This window comes from Cimex lectularius, unplaced genomic scaffold (genome assembly GCF_000648675.2).
Source record: "Cimex lectularius strain Harlan isolate CLEC.00 unplaced genomic scaffold, Clec_2.1 scaffold14, whole genome shotgun sequence".
Taxonomy (NCBI): Eukaryota; Metazoa; Arthropoda; class Insecta; order Hemiptera; family Cimicidae; genus Cimex; species Cimex lectularius.
Genome location: NW_019392637.1, coordinates 1,179,277 through 1,193,973, shown reverse-complemented (window position 1 = coordinate 1,193,973; position 14,697 = coordinate 1,179,277). Strand labels below are relative to the sequence as shown.

The 14,697-nt window shown below is 39.9% G+C and overlaps 1 protein-coding gene across 1 annotated transcript in view; it reads right to left on the bottom strand.

The window, feature by feature from the left end:
* Positions 1-14,697, bottom strand: part of LOC106662963 (agrin-like) — a 190,272-nt gene that overhangs the window by 119,343 nt on the left and 56,232 nt on the right. Inside the window, 1 exon segment of the mRNA XM_024226944.1 lies at positions 13,742-13,774. Coding sequence (XP_024082712.1) covers positions 13,742-13,774 — 33 coding nt within the window.

The window sequence follows — 14,697 nt, the reverse complement described above, 5'->3', positions numbered from 1 at the left end:
CATCAAGGATAATTTATTAACCATAGGTTATCACATAAAACGGAAACATTTCAAATTCTCCGTATCCTACAGCTTGAATAGAGTTTCGAATAAACCGAAAATATGTGATTCCGTGATGCGATCGTGTTCGGCATCTGGGTGCAATGCGGGCCCGTTTATTGGGATATACGGTACAACCAAAATTCACCCCTTATCACCCTCCAATGCGAGAATCCTTCTGGACTTGGAACCGTCGAACTAAGATTTCTCTTTCAACCTGATTCATGTCTAACAAGCTATTCCTATAGAAACCTTTCAAATTGATTTTTGTTATTCCTAGACCACGTTAAACTTTCCATGTGTTCTTTGTGGTACATGTCTACAGTGATTTGTATAATGGATTTACTTTATGGGTATTTGTTCTTTTGTATTTTCATTGGTAAGTCAGTTTCTGAGAGGAACCAAGGTATGAGTTTCGTAGCGGTGGAGGACGCCAAGACAGGCTCAGCGTGGTGTATAGGCGGGATCGTCTCGGCCAACGCCGTCCTGACAAGCTGCATCTGCGTCGGCACTTTCAAACTTCCCGATATGTACGTTTTCGTCTACAAGGACGTACTAGATCTGGTCTTGGTGACATCGGCAGGCCGGGAGGAACGTAAACGCAGGTCGTGCCGAATGACCAATTGGAACTATCGCGCGCACGACCTAGGCGGTTGGGTCATAGAAGGTACCTTCTCACGAGATCTCGAACCGCCCATGGTGCCCGTTTTCAAATGGAATAAACCGACCAGAAACGACTGCTTCATCCTTGGCTATAAAAGCCGGGAGTTTTCCCAACTAAAAGTAACTTCTTTATCAAATGCAACTTGTTTTCACAGCGCGTGCACAGGCATGTCGGTTTTCAAGTGTAACTCATTCCAGAAAAGCGCGGTTAACGACAGGATCAACTGTTCCGTCGTAGAAGGCCTTGAAGGTAGTGACTTCCTCGGGTCACCGCTCCTCTGCACAGACTCCGGTCCACAGGTCGTCCTCGGTGTAGTCGCATTCTCAAAGTTAGACTCAGCCTTCTGGACCAGCATCGAAGACGAGAATATGGACTTTTACCTGGAAGTCATGAGGGGCAAGGCTGTATTCTCGTCTCTTCAGCCTCTAATGATCATCCTCCTTTTAAACCACTTGACCCAATAAATAAATAAACAATGTTATGTGAGCATTTTGATTTGAAATACCCACCAACTCCTTTCTTTAAAGGAAACACGTCAATGTATACAACTCTGAGGATGAAATCATAACGGTAATTTTTTCGCACGTATGATCTTTGGCTTGATTAAAAAGAAAAGAAGCATATGTTTCAATCTTACTGATTTCATACCATCATGGCTTACTTATGGAACCAATTCATTGGGGGGGGGAGGCAAATCACTTTAGGTTCAAACCTTACAAGCAGTTTTCAATAAAGCTTCCTCTTAATTGTATTTTTATTTCTATTACACCTTCCCAACTTGATAAAGTCGAGACGCGAGGGCCTTGTTCATACCCTATAGTACGTAGGGGTGGCTTCCCCCTACCGGCATCCCCTTTAATGGCTTTTTAAATGTTATTTAATCTCTTTGTCTATACCGCAAAGTGGGCGTGTCTGGAAATCTCCCGTTAGGGGAAAGTTTTTGATTTAGAACCCCTTTTTCTTTTTTAAGAGTAGAAAATATATTGACCCTGCGATTTATAACCCTTCACTTGAACCTTTTTTTCCCTAGGCGGTTTGGTTATTCAGACGTCGCCACGTCCCCAGGCCGCCTTCTGCATACCTGATCTGTCTTTAATATAACCGGGCGTACAGGCTGCGACCTCATCCCGGAAATAAGGCACGTCCGGCCAATTGGACAGCCCCCCCTCCCGAACCGGTGGATATTGGTTAAAACGACCCGAGGGACGGCTTAATTAGAATAATCGAACCAGTTTTCCACCTGCTTAAACAAATTCAGGGCTCCCCGGGGGGAATTAGCGTAATTCGGTGAAATCACCACAGCCGGCTTTTATTGGAGTTAGAACGGGCACAATGATAACTGGGTCATATCACGAAGAGAAATCCATGTTAAACAGACCTTATCAAGTGTTGACAGTACCAATAATAATTAAAAAAACTAAATCAGGTAAAAATACCATTATTAAACGTCAGATCTCATAATCCATAGAGGTTACCCCACGAATAACCTTTGTTATATATAAAATGATGGCTGGGTAGATGGAAAGACTGATGGGTAGGAAGGTAGATAAGTATAAGATAGATAAGGATAAGAAAGTAGACGAAACGTGGTTGTAGAATGCAGTAGAAAGGAACGTAGGAAGATAGGGACGTAAGATAGTTAAGTATGGCATAGTTAAGTTGGCAGACGTAGCTAGATGGTAGGAAGGTGGATCGGTCTTTATGATGATAAGTAAAAAACTAAGTAAGGAGGAAGACAAGAAAAAGTTGGTAGAAAGGAACACAGTTTAATATTTAGGTAGAGAAGCAGGTAGAAAGGACAGCAGGTAGAGATATAAGTAGATAATTCAATTGGTAGACATGTAGGATGCAGACGTAGATAGGGAAGTAGGAACATGGATAGATAGAACTCAGGTATAAAATTACGTAAGGATATATAAAGAAAAGTAGGTAGGAAGGAACACTAGTAAATAGTCAAGTAGAAATGTAGGTAATAAGGCAGACACATTGTTAAGAAGTTAAGTGGGTATATAGTTCAATGGGGAGACATGTAAGTAGATAGAGACATAAACGGGAAGTAGGAAGTGGATAAGAAATGATGAAGATAAGTAAAAAGGAATACAAGTAGAAAGTTATGTAGGAAAGTACTAAGAAGTCATGTAGGAAGGAACACGTGTAGGGTATAGGTAAGTAAATAGATAAATAAGAGCAAATAGGAAGGTAGGTAGGAAACACTAAATATTTAGGTAAGACGGTTGGTAGGAAGGAAAACAGGTAATTATTCAGGTAGGGTGTAGACTTGAAAGAAGAAAAGTAAGTAAGAAGGAATATAGGTAAATAGTAGGAAAGTAGATAAATATTCAGTTAAACAGAAAGGCAGGAAAATGCCCAGGTAAATACTTAGAAAAAAAATTAGACAAGAAGGAATGTGTCAAGAAGGAACAGAGATAAATGTCAGGTGGAAAAGTAGTAGGAAGGAATATGGGTAAATAGTAAGAAGTAGATACGAAGGAACTCAGGTAAATATTCAGTTAAGAAGAAAGTTAGGAAGGAACATAGGTAAATACTTACGGGAAAAATTAGACAGCAAGGAACATAGAAATATAGTCATGTGGAAAGCAAGGAATATAGGTAAATAGTTAATAGGAAAGTAGGTACGAAGGAACACAGATAAAAATTTAAGGACAAAATTAGACAGGAAGGATCACAGATAAATAGTCAGCCAGAAAGTAAGTAGATAATTGGATAGGCAAATAAGTAGGTAAGTTACACATTCAGTAAACAGCCAAAAAAAGGTTGAATTAATTATTAATCTCGTTTAAGTACCTTCTGATGATGATGGGAAAGTTCGTAAGTGAATTAATTAAAAACTGAATGGTGTTGAATGTGAAAATTTTTGTCATCCGTTCAATTGTGAAAATCCAATTTTCCCTTTTTCGTTTTTTACGATTAGTACAGGATTACGGATTATGCATAGTAGCCAAAGTGGGGGTGGCTTTTAATTAGACCGACGTGAAAATTTCATTATTAAATTCGCCGAACTGATGGGGGGTGGTAGTGGGAGGAAAAAATATGGCGGGGGGGGAGAGAGAGACACTTGAGAAAGTACGGTAGCCTTCCAATTTACGTTCGGGGGTGGAGGCAGGCGCGCACCCGGGATCGGATTAAACAATTAACTCCGAGTTTATCCCCGAGGCGTTCTGACAACGGGGGCGGGGGAGGATGGAAGGAAAGTTTCCAAGGGGGAAGGGGGTGGGTATTAATTTTTTATGAGGAAGACTAGCACAAAAAAAGACGGTAATTAGCGCATTTCGAAAAGAGAAGGAATGGGTCCGCCTTACCTCGCTTATTCTCGTGCGTCAAGAGAAAATCAAAGGACCGAAAGGTAAGAAAATTAACCAACCTTTACAGTTTGTACGGGGTTGCATCCCCCATGAAATTACACCCCCAGGTTTTATTGGATTGTTGATCTTCGGCCGGACCAAAAGGGGCCGCTGTTTAATATCTGCCCCTATCGGCAAAGAAACCGCTCGACCAGCCCTTAAAGAGTCCCGAAATTGATCCTTTGCCCTGGCGTCCGACTCATGCCAGCCGGGGGTGGAGATAAGCGCTGCCCTCTCGACTGTGAACGAGATATCACCTGATATATTGCCAAGCCACTTTTTTTATACATATAATATATATTTATATATAACAGCACTTTAGATTTTCAACCCTATTTTTTTTCTAAAAAGGTTATGAATCGACCTGGACTGGGGGTCGGGAGGTCATCCGACCGCGGTCTGGTGGACGTCTATCGTCCACTAAATCTTGTTTGAGACTTATACAGAAAAAGTTAAATAGAAAGGCTGAGGTAAAAATAATACACAAAGTAAAATGAGATATCATCATGGAAGAGAAACGACAAAATCCATCAATTCCACTTGTTCTCTCATACCATCTCACTCCAACCCTTTAACTGTCTCCCTAATTCTCTCATTTCCCAGACGATTTCAAAGCACAGTCGAAAAAATACCGTCTGCCTGTAACTCCACTATGGACGTTAAAAAAAAATCATTTACCGAGCCCCATAAGCCCACCAAAAGTTTAAATTTTTTCTAAGTAATAATGCATTTTTGATATTGTATTTGATGTCAAAATTGTAAGTAATCATAATTTGTGGACCTTAGCAGTCCAAATTTTAAGAAATACCTCTAATCACCACATGATGGATGAACATACCGCCCACCGAAATTATCCTTTTTTTTATGATCACTGAACTGATGGTGGTGTTTATGGCAAAATGGATACTAATACTACGCCAGGTTACTTATCGGCCTATTAGATTAAGAATCAATACAGCGTATAGGTAAACATACCGCCCACTAAAATTTGTAATCATTCCTGATAAATATTGAACTGTAAATGGTGGAGATGAAGGTGAATGGGGTAATAAACCCAGCCATGTAATTTATGAAACTTAAAAATCCATAGTTTACAGGACACTTTCTACCATCAAACATACCGCCCATCAAAGTTGAAAATTTTCCTCGTGAATATAGAAATTTTCTATCTAGAATCTGGACAATTAAGGAATTCGAAAAACAACTTTCTCAATTAAAGGATGAACTCACACAACTCTTACCAGATAACACATTAAGTGAATATTTCAACTGTCAAGAAACTTTCTGTACCAGGTATTTTAAACAAAAATGTGATAACCTAAATAAGAAATTTGATAATCTAAGAAAGCAGCAGCCTTCGGCTGTCAAACCGTTAGAATCGAACAAATATGTTAAAAATTTAACAACTACATTAATTCTAAGTGATATTTCGAATGTGTTAGGCTTAGGGCCAACATACAATTTACCTTATCCAAAGGGGTGTTTCCCTTCCAAAGATCTTATCACGGATGTGGAAGTGATTGTCAGTAATATCAAAGACCAAAAAGAAAGAAATAATGTTAGAACAGACTCAGTATGCATTATAAGGAATGGTCTTACAAAAAGCAATGCATTCACCAGCTTCCCCCTTGAAAGATCTATAACAAAAACTCGTGCTTTCATTAACAACAATCCCAATCTAGTCATTTCGAAAGCTGATAAAGGTAATGTGACAGTAGTGTTTGAAAATTCCCGCTAAAAAGAAAAATGGAAGAACTTTTGAGTGATAAAAACACATACTCCTTAGGTAGATCTGACCCTACAAAGAAAATTCAAAGTATATGCAATTCTTTAGTAGATAGCCTTTTTGAGTCTGAATATATAGACAGAAGACAAAAAGTGCTGTTGAAAACTAGCAACGCCGTTTGCCCAAAGATACACAAACCAGGCATACCCCTTAGGCCCATAGTGTCCTCCATTAATAGCCCAGGAACAGAGCTGTCCAAATATGTTGGCAACATATTAAACAAGTTGGATGTGGACAAACATTATAACATCCTCAATGCGTTTGTGTTTAGAGAGATGGTAAAAGACCTCACCATAGAGGATGATGAATTGCTTGTATCCTTAGATGTGAAATCATTGTTTACAAGTATACCTCTAGGGATGATAAGTTACATCTTAATGAGGAGACAAAAAGAGTTAGATGCCCTTACCAATATCCCTTTTCACACGATACTGGAGGTCTTACAAATCACTACATTTAATGGATACTTCAAGTATGAAGATCAAATATATACACAAAAAGAATGTGTGGCCATGGGAGGGACTCTTTCACCGGTGCTTACGGACCTTGTAATGAATGAGTTACTGGATCGGATTGGAGTTAATTTTGGATTTCACATCAAATTTCTTAAGAAATATGTTGATGATTTGTTCCTGATTTTAAAAAAGAGTGAGCTGGTGGATATTTTGAAGCCGTTCAATTCTTTCCTCCTCCACTACAATTACACAAGAAACTGAGGTAGATGGGAAACTTCCTTTTCTTGACTTAGTTGTCATTAGAGATAATGGTAAATTAATAACTAACTGGTATTTGAAACTAACCAGCTCGGACAGGATGCTACATTTATCATCCATCCATTCTTTCCAAATGATATTACTTTTTTTTTTCTTCTTCTCGGGAAAAAAAATTAATAAAGCTTAAATAGTGGCGGGACGAACCGAGAAGAGAAGCGCGAGAAGCAGGAATCGATTCGCGGCCTGCAAGATCCTGATCGGGAGGGCACTGGTTCCGAGACTGAAAAAACAAAGGAAAAAACAGCAAGGAGAGTCAGTCGGATATAGACGTTCCGAGGAAGAGGTGGTCTCCGCGAGGAAAAGAAAATATTGTTTTTTTAAAAAGTGTATGTGTATGTGTGGTTTGTGAACCAAGTCGGGCTGATCGAAGAGTTCCTACGAAGAGGAAGGGGCTGATCCCGGCAAGTGAAGAGTGATCCCGTGAGTTGGTACATTTCCAATTTCTTATCAGGCCTGATAATTCTGGACTAGAGACATTAGCTATAAGTTTCGGCCTTTTGTTAGTTTTTAATTTAAAAGGATTTGTCTATGTACTTGTAAATAGAATAGTTGTGATTAATATTCATTTTTTTCAATCGTAGTTTTAAGCCCTAATACCTTAAGATATCTTGCTTGTGTTAACGAATTAACTCGGATAGAAGCAGGAAGAACTTTATCATCTAGCTCCCATCATAACCCTGGTTGGAAGCGCCATCAGAAAGAAGAGAGCCAGAAGCGCTACATCGCTACCCTTCCTTTTCCCTTTCTTCCTATTGTTCTACTGTTCTTTTCCTTTTTATCCCTTGGTTTCGGTATTTATCCTTCCCCAAAAATACCGTGGCGCTCAACATAACATTGCTTCCCGATTTACTCATCGTCAACAAGACAAGAGGATCTTTAACGTCCGCACCTGGTTCNACTCTTGAATCGCACATGGAGGCAAGGGGGAGGTGGTCAGGCTCCCCCAGCGTCAGAAACGGGAACAGTCGAACAGTCGAGCCCAGATAACGTGGGCTGCGCCTTCCGCTGCCTCTCTTGAGACCCAGAGCGATCAGATAGCCGACCATCCCTAACCATCCGCTCAACATAACACCTATAAATAAACTTCACCTCCTCACCGACCATCACTTGTCTCTCCCTTCAACACGTCCCCCCCTTCTCGTCCGAGCTACCGCCAACGTACATGCAGCCGCAGTAAGGAAGCTGTAACAATGAAAGTTAACATAGTTTATAACCTCATTGATAGGGCTCTGAAACTGAGCGATGATCGTTTCCACAGTGAGAACAGGAAAAAAGTGCACTCTATGTTAATAGATAATGGTTACCCATGATCATTAATAAATAGATTAATGGAAAACAGGACAAGAGCAACAAGGAATGAGAATATACTTGTCGAGCAAAAACTTTATCAACCAGTTACATATGTAGCTAGAACATCAAGTAAGTTAAAAAAAAATGTTGAAAGAAAAAACAGATAGTACAAAAATTGTTTACAAATTTAATAATAAAGTGGGTAAGAATTTTTACACAAAACTTAAAAGTAAAGAACCTCTATTAAAAAAAATCTAATGAAGTGTATCGCATCAAATGTGCACAATGTCCCACTGAGCATTACGGCCAAACGAAACAATATTTATCGGAACGTGTGCGGCAACATAAGTATGACTGCAGTGATGAAGAAAGGCCGGGAACAGCACTACCCAAACATACACATGCTACGAAACATAATTTTGATTTCGATGGAGTCAAAATAGTGGCTTCAGAACAAAATACAGGTCGTAGACTTTTGAGAGAAATGATATCTATTTATCAGGATAACATGGCATGTAATTTAAAAACAGATTTGAATAATTTGAGTGTGAAGTACAGTGGGATTCTAGAAAAAGACAAGGCCTCTTTCTAAAGATCGTAACAATACTTGCATACATATTTATTTATTATAACAGGCGATGATAACATAGAATTACCAATGTACAAGAAATGAAGATTTTGTTTTAAAAATTGTGGAAAATAATTGTTATCAGCAGGTGATAGTGTGGGGAACCTCCCACCTGATAACGTGATAAACACAATTTTCTAGTCAAACGCCTGTGATATTTATGTAACCAAAGAATACCAATTGTTAAGTAATTGTTACTGTTAAAAAAAATGCATATATATGTAAGAAGCTATTAAGAAGAGGTTTTTATTTATTTATTTATTATATATGGATATAGTTTGTATATATACATATCGTGAAATGTGTAATGTGTTTATGTTATGACTTTGTATCTGTAAGTACAATTATTGTAATTTACAGTAATTTATAACTATTTAAATGATTATGTCCTTATGTCTCTGTAGATCCCCTGAAGAAGGCAATAAAACTTGTCGAAAGCTTGGGCGTTGATATAATAACATTGTATGTTTGAAGACCACAACATCCCGAATCCCAATCAACATCATAGAAATTTTGACGGTGGATTTGTTCGCGCGAGGGTTAGGACACAATATCAGGAAAATTTGTGGATCTTACTAATTCAAAGTTTAAGAGACACTTGTTGTCAAGACACCTTGTAGATAAACATACCGCCTACCACAAGTTGAAATTTTACCTCGTGAATATTGAATTGTTCATGGTGGAGTTTATGGCGGAAGGTATAACATACAAGGCCATGTAATTTATGGAACTTATCAATCCATATTAAAAAGACACTTCCTGTCATCATAGGTTCAATATAAACATACCACCAACCAAAGATTCAATTTTTCTCGGTGATTATGGATTACTGTTGATGGAGTTTATGGCGAAAAAGTTAGGAAACAATGCTAGGCAATTTATGGATCCTAAAAATCATAAAAAGTATAAGAAGCACTTTTTGTCGATTCACCGTTTGGGTAAACATACCGGCCGCCTTCAGGATTGTTAATGTTTTATTATCGTTATTATTGTGTTTTCTACTTATCACTACTTAAAACTACTACTTAGTAGTGCGTTTACTCGGTTGTTCTAAGTTTGCGGAAGTGTGAAAACCCCCGTTAGTGAACTGTTTATCGCGGCCGGTCCTCCTGGAGGTGAGATTCCCGCCCCCTGGGGCCGTGTTAATATAATTCACGCATTATCGGCCACCTGCAAATCCCCGGATTATCCGGTCGGCTAACGTGCCTACAGGTCCTATCTTCGAAAAGGGTTGGCCTAAGGAGGCAAGACAGTGGCTGCGATTCGTCACGGTCGCCCGGTCTCGATGTGGTGAAACTGTGAAAGTGAGGAAAAAACCGGACACGCTCAACCCCCACTCCGAGGGCGGGAAACTTACCGGGACAAGGAGGAAAAAAGTTAATTGGAGGATATTAGAAGAGAGGTCTTTTAATTGGAACCCCCACCCACGATTTTTTTTTACTAAGTCAATTAACCTTTCGCATTCCCGGTCCCAGAGTTTTTATTACAGTTCGACCTGCCGACTTTACAATTCAATTCGCCGACGAACTCAATTGGGTCTTTTTTTCTCTCAACGGAATGATGCAATAAAAGTACATACATAGAACGTCGAGACTATGCGGATCCACACCGGTGATTACGAGCGCCGGGTCCTGTTCTATTTGACCATTTGAACCTTCTTGTCTTATTAAAACTGAGAGGCAGATGAAAACACAATGTGCCTTTTAAGTTATGGATTTTTACAGTCCGCCAATTGCCTAGCTTGTTTCCTGATCGTTTCGCCAACAACTCCACCAGTTCAATATTTACTAGGGATAAATTTTATCTTTAGGTGGGCGGTATGTTCGTGAACGATGTGCTGATTACAGATATTTCTTCAACTTTGGATTGGTAAGTAATAGAATTAACCAAGCTAGATTTATTAACCCTTTCGCCATAAAATTCAACTTCAATAGTTCAATATTTCCTAGGAACAATTTGAACTTATGGTGGATGGTATGTTTATCTTTTATAGTACGTTGACAAAAATGCCTCTTAATATGGACTGGTAAGGTCCAATAATGATTTTCCCACATTTCAAGGTTATTTTGCAACAAGTTTAACTTTGATAGATAGTATGTTGTCAGGTCTTCAGATCTAGAAAAATAATTTCAACTTATGCTGGGAGGTATGTTAAGCTATAAGGTGTGGTATTAGATAGTTGGCTAAATCTATAAGTCCTGCTGAATTTGGTAGTGATTTACATGGTAATGACCAATTATTGCCACCAGCAGTTCAACAAAACAGGGAAACAAAGTTGAATTTTGGTCGGCGCGTAATGTACAATGTCAGTGCTTGAGGCATTTCTTAATTTTGGAATAATAAAGTCCACAAATTATCAATCACGACACCCTTTCGCCATCTACTACACCTTCACTAGTTCAATATTCACCATGAAATATTTAAAAATTTGGTGGGCGTTATGTTGTGATAATTAATCCCCGGTTTATTGCTAAAATGAAGAATTGATATGGGTACATTTCTCATGAGAACGTTTAACGACTATTTAGCATCAGCTGCATTAACGTGTTTTCAAGAGTCAATATAAAATTTTGGGGGGCGGTATGTTTATTCGAAGATGGTATTGTTTAAAATACGCCTGTAAGGCTTGGAGATTTATAATTTTTCTTCTATTTGTCCTAAACAGGAATCACAAAGAAAAAAAAACAATTCAATTTACAACAATTCTTTGGTGGGCTGTATGTTTACAAAAGGTTTTGGCTATATCATAGCTTGAATGTTGTCGGGTCATGGGCCAAGAGTCACCGATTGTTCAATTGAAGTGTTTTTAAACTCCGCACCCCCGTGAGAATAATAGGGGGTGTTTTTGACGTGTTGACGGATTGGGGCGAAACGATCAAGGGCGTAAGAGGATTTCCATACAACGCGGATTTTAAAAAAAGGATTTAAGTGGAGTAGGAAATGGGGTAAATATTTATCATTCGTTGTTACAAACATGGTTGGGTTTTAAATAATTTTTCCCATTTCCATGATGTGGGGAGGGATTTGTCTTCCAGGTCGGAGTAAATCCCGGACAAATATCCAAGGTGCTCCTCGGCCATCAAACAAGCCCTGGAAGCCGATTTGTCCCACGCGTCAGGCCCACGTGCGAAGCCCCGGAAGGACTTCGCCCCCCCCCGTAAGCTCCGATAGATAAATTATGCCAGCTAACGTTTTCATTTACCAAAGAAAAAAAGGGACAAATAGGTCGGGAATTTACAACATGAGACGTCTCAGATTCTAAGAGGGTAAGGGGGTGATGTATTGAAAGGGGGTTGAGGAAAAATTGTCATCCAAGGGGCGTAAATGATTTTCGGGTGGGGAGGTGAAAAGGGAGGCCCTTTCTGTCGAACTCCCAACTCCTGATATTTTAAGCAAACCCGCTAATCTCGGATACACAGGGGGAGATTATCCGGATCGGCTTAGTCCCCCCTATTGGATTTGTCTTTGGATCCAACCCCCACCCCCGGAGGATCTGGGGTGTATTTTATCCGAAGTTAAACTTCGGCCGGCCCGGCATTATGCGGAAACTTCCACGTCCGCGGGTGTAAGGCCAACTGTTGCGTGCGCGCGCGCTGGATCTCGGGGTGAAAAAAATGGACTGAACTAGCAGGGAAAAAGTTTTTATATACTGCCTGCTCTCGGCTACGCGGATTAAGAACTAAGCACCTAAAAGGGGGGGTTAACCCTCCTTGAGGCTTAATCGCGGTTTTAAGCAGCCTGATTAGATTAGAGACAAAGTACGTCGTAGTTTATCCCAAAAATTTTCCTTACTCCCTCCCTCTCTCTCTCTTTTTTAATTTTCAAATTAAAGCATAATTTCTACCTGGGCGACTTAAAAATTAATCATGACGTACTTAATATATTTTGGACTTTATACTTAGTCCAGGATGGTGTCCTAATTAGCCAGTTCAATCTGAAGGAATTATAGCTTTTCTGAGTTGTGGGCTATCGGAGGATATAAGTCTGACGGTTAGGGGACGTTTCGAATTTTTCCCCCATCTTATGACCTTGCTTTCGCAGTTTTTCTCCAGTTTTCCTGAGTTCAGGAATGTTAAGCAATCGAGTAGAGCGTTTAACGGGGTGGGAACGGCGCGGTGACGCGTCGAGCCGATCGTGCACGAATGCCGTTTGCGGGCTCATTCACCTACTCCTATCAAACCTCGTATACAAACACAGATCGGTTCCCAGGGAAAGAAGAATCCCTCATTTTCCCATGAGGAAAAGTAGTTTCCATTTTACGACCTCCCAATCCCCAAAAAAGGGCTGGTTTATTTTTTTTAATACGTCCAACCCCGGGCTTCCGGGTTTTTCCTTCGTTTAAATAAACTATGTTGTAAATTTATTCACCAGCCGCAGCCCGGAGGGAAACTATCGGACTGGGAAATGGGCTTGGGATATAAATTTCGACGGGAAGCTTTCCTAACCGCTCATACGCCTAATGGCCCCCTTTAAGAGTCAAAATACCAAATAAAATAAAATACTGGGTTAAAACAAAGGTTGGACATTATTCTCAGACAGTCCTGAGGCGACAAGCGTATGTATCCGTATCAGGGAGAGTGAAAAAAATCCAAAAAAGCTACTTAATTAAAAATAAAACCTCGGGTTTAAGTTGCCAACGTGGAGGCTTATTTCATAAAGTTGTCCTCATAAATTACAAGGCTGGGTGTACTTAAGGGTGGGGACTTAGCTTAGATCCCCTTTTTGAATCCGACTGCGATGACCATACCCGTCCTATTGTGGGGGCGGGATTGGACTTCTCACGTCTAATTACCAACCTCCCAGGCAGATATCGGATTTCAAAAAGGCACCTCTGAAAATCTTTCTCCGGGGACCTTTTGTTAACCGAACCGAGACCACTTTTCTTGAAAATTTACAACCCTCCCGAGTCGTTTCACCCTGAAAATTAAAATACCATTCTAACCGAGTACGACGATAAGGATTCTCGTGGATCAACTGCCTGATAGAAATCAACAAAAGGAATTAAATCAGGTCGAAATGGGAAACATTTCGTATCGATCCCGGGCCAGGAGAGGCGAAACCGAACGGACCCTCTCGAGTTTTAATTTCAGAAAAGGGCCGGCCCCTTTGGGAAATCTACGAGGGCACGGGGTGAAAACCGTGAAGGGGTCGAATCTGACCGTCTGGCCTTACTATAAACGAAAGGTTTTGTTGACTCACCTTCGGCAACCTCCTGCGGGCGGTAGGCCACATCTGAAACAGAAAGGTCAACAGATGAAAGAAAAATTCTTCCCAAAACAAAAGAAGAAAACTTAAAGAGAAAAAGCTCAACAATTAACTTGACTTTCAAATGGGTACGATCATCACAATGAATACGGTAGATAAACAGGAGTTCATACTTTCTTAGTATATTTCATTTTATAAATTTAATGACTAGTCTGTGAAAATTGACTTACAAGTGAATAGGAGCTCGTGGTTTAATATCATTTTCTATAAATTGCTCGATTGACTTGTGTAATTGACCTACACACATTAACTTGTGGGCGTGGCTTGTCATCAACAAATATAAACAATCACCACTGGGCGTACTTTTTCTTATGACGTCATAGTTCATTTACACGGGGCGTGGCTTATCTTATCCTGACGTCATGGATCATGTCTCGGGCGTGGCTTATCAATACAGTATTTTTAACCGTAGTGGCTAATTCCTCACACTTTTTCTACTTCCAAAACTCAAGAAATAAAAATTTAATTTAAAAAATGATAATTAATTAGTTCAATTTAGTAACCTTTTGGATCTCGGTCCACGGTTTTCTCACCATGTCCATCGATAAATAACGGATGTACTTAACTGTTCATGTCCATACGACAAGGGGTGGGCGTTTTGTGGAAATGTTTCGAGCCGGAATGTCCTATCTATTTTAGGATGGTTTTAATTTTGTTTTCCGCCTCGTTTCTTTTCTCTGCGTTCAATTTGAGTCGGTTTCGTTAAAAAAAATCCTTCGGGTGACGTTTCAAATCAATTCTGACAAGAGCCGGGGGGGTCTCGACAGGAGGCGGAAGCTTGTCGATTATTCTCGACGATTTGGTGTCGTGTTATCTTCTGTTAAATGGGTCCGTTGAAGACTGGCTTCACGCTGCCGAAGAATCTTCAAGCTTGGATTAAGCTAAGTTAT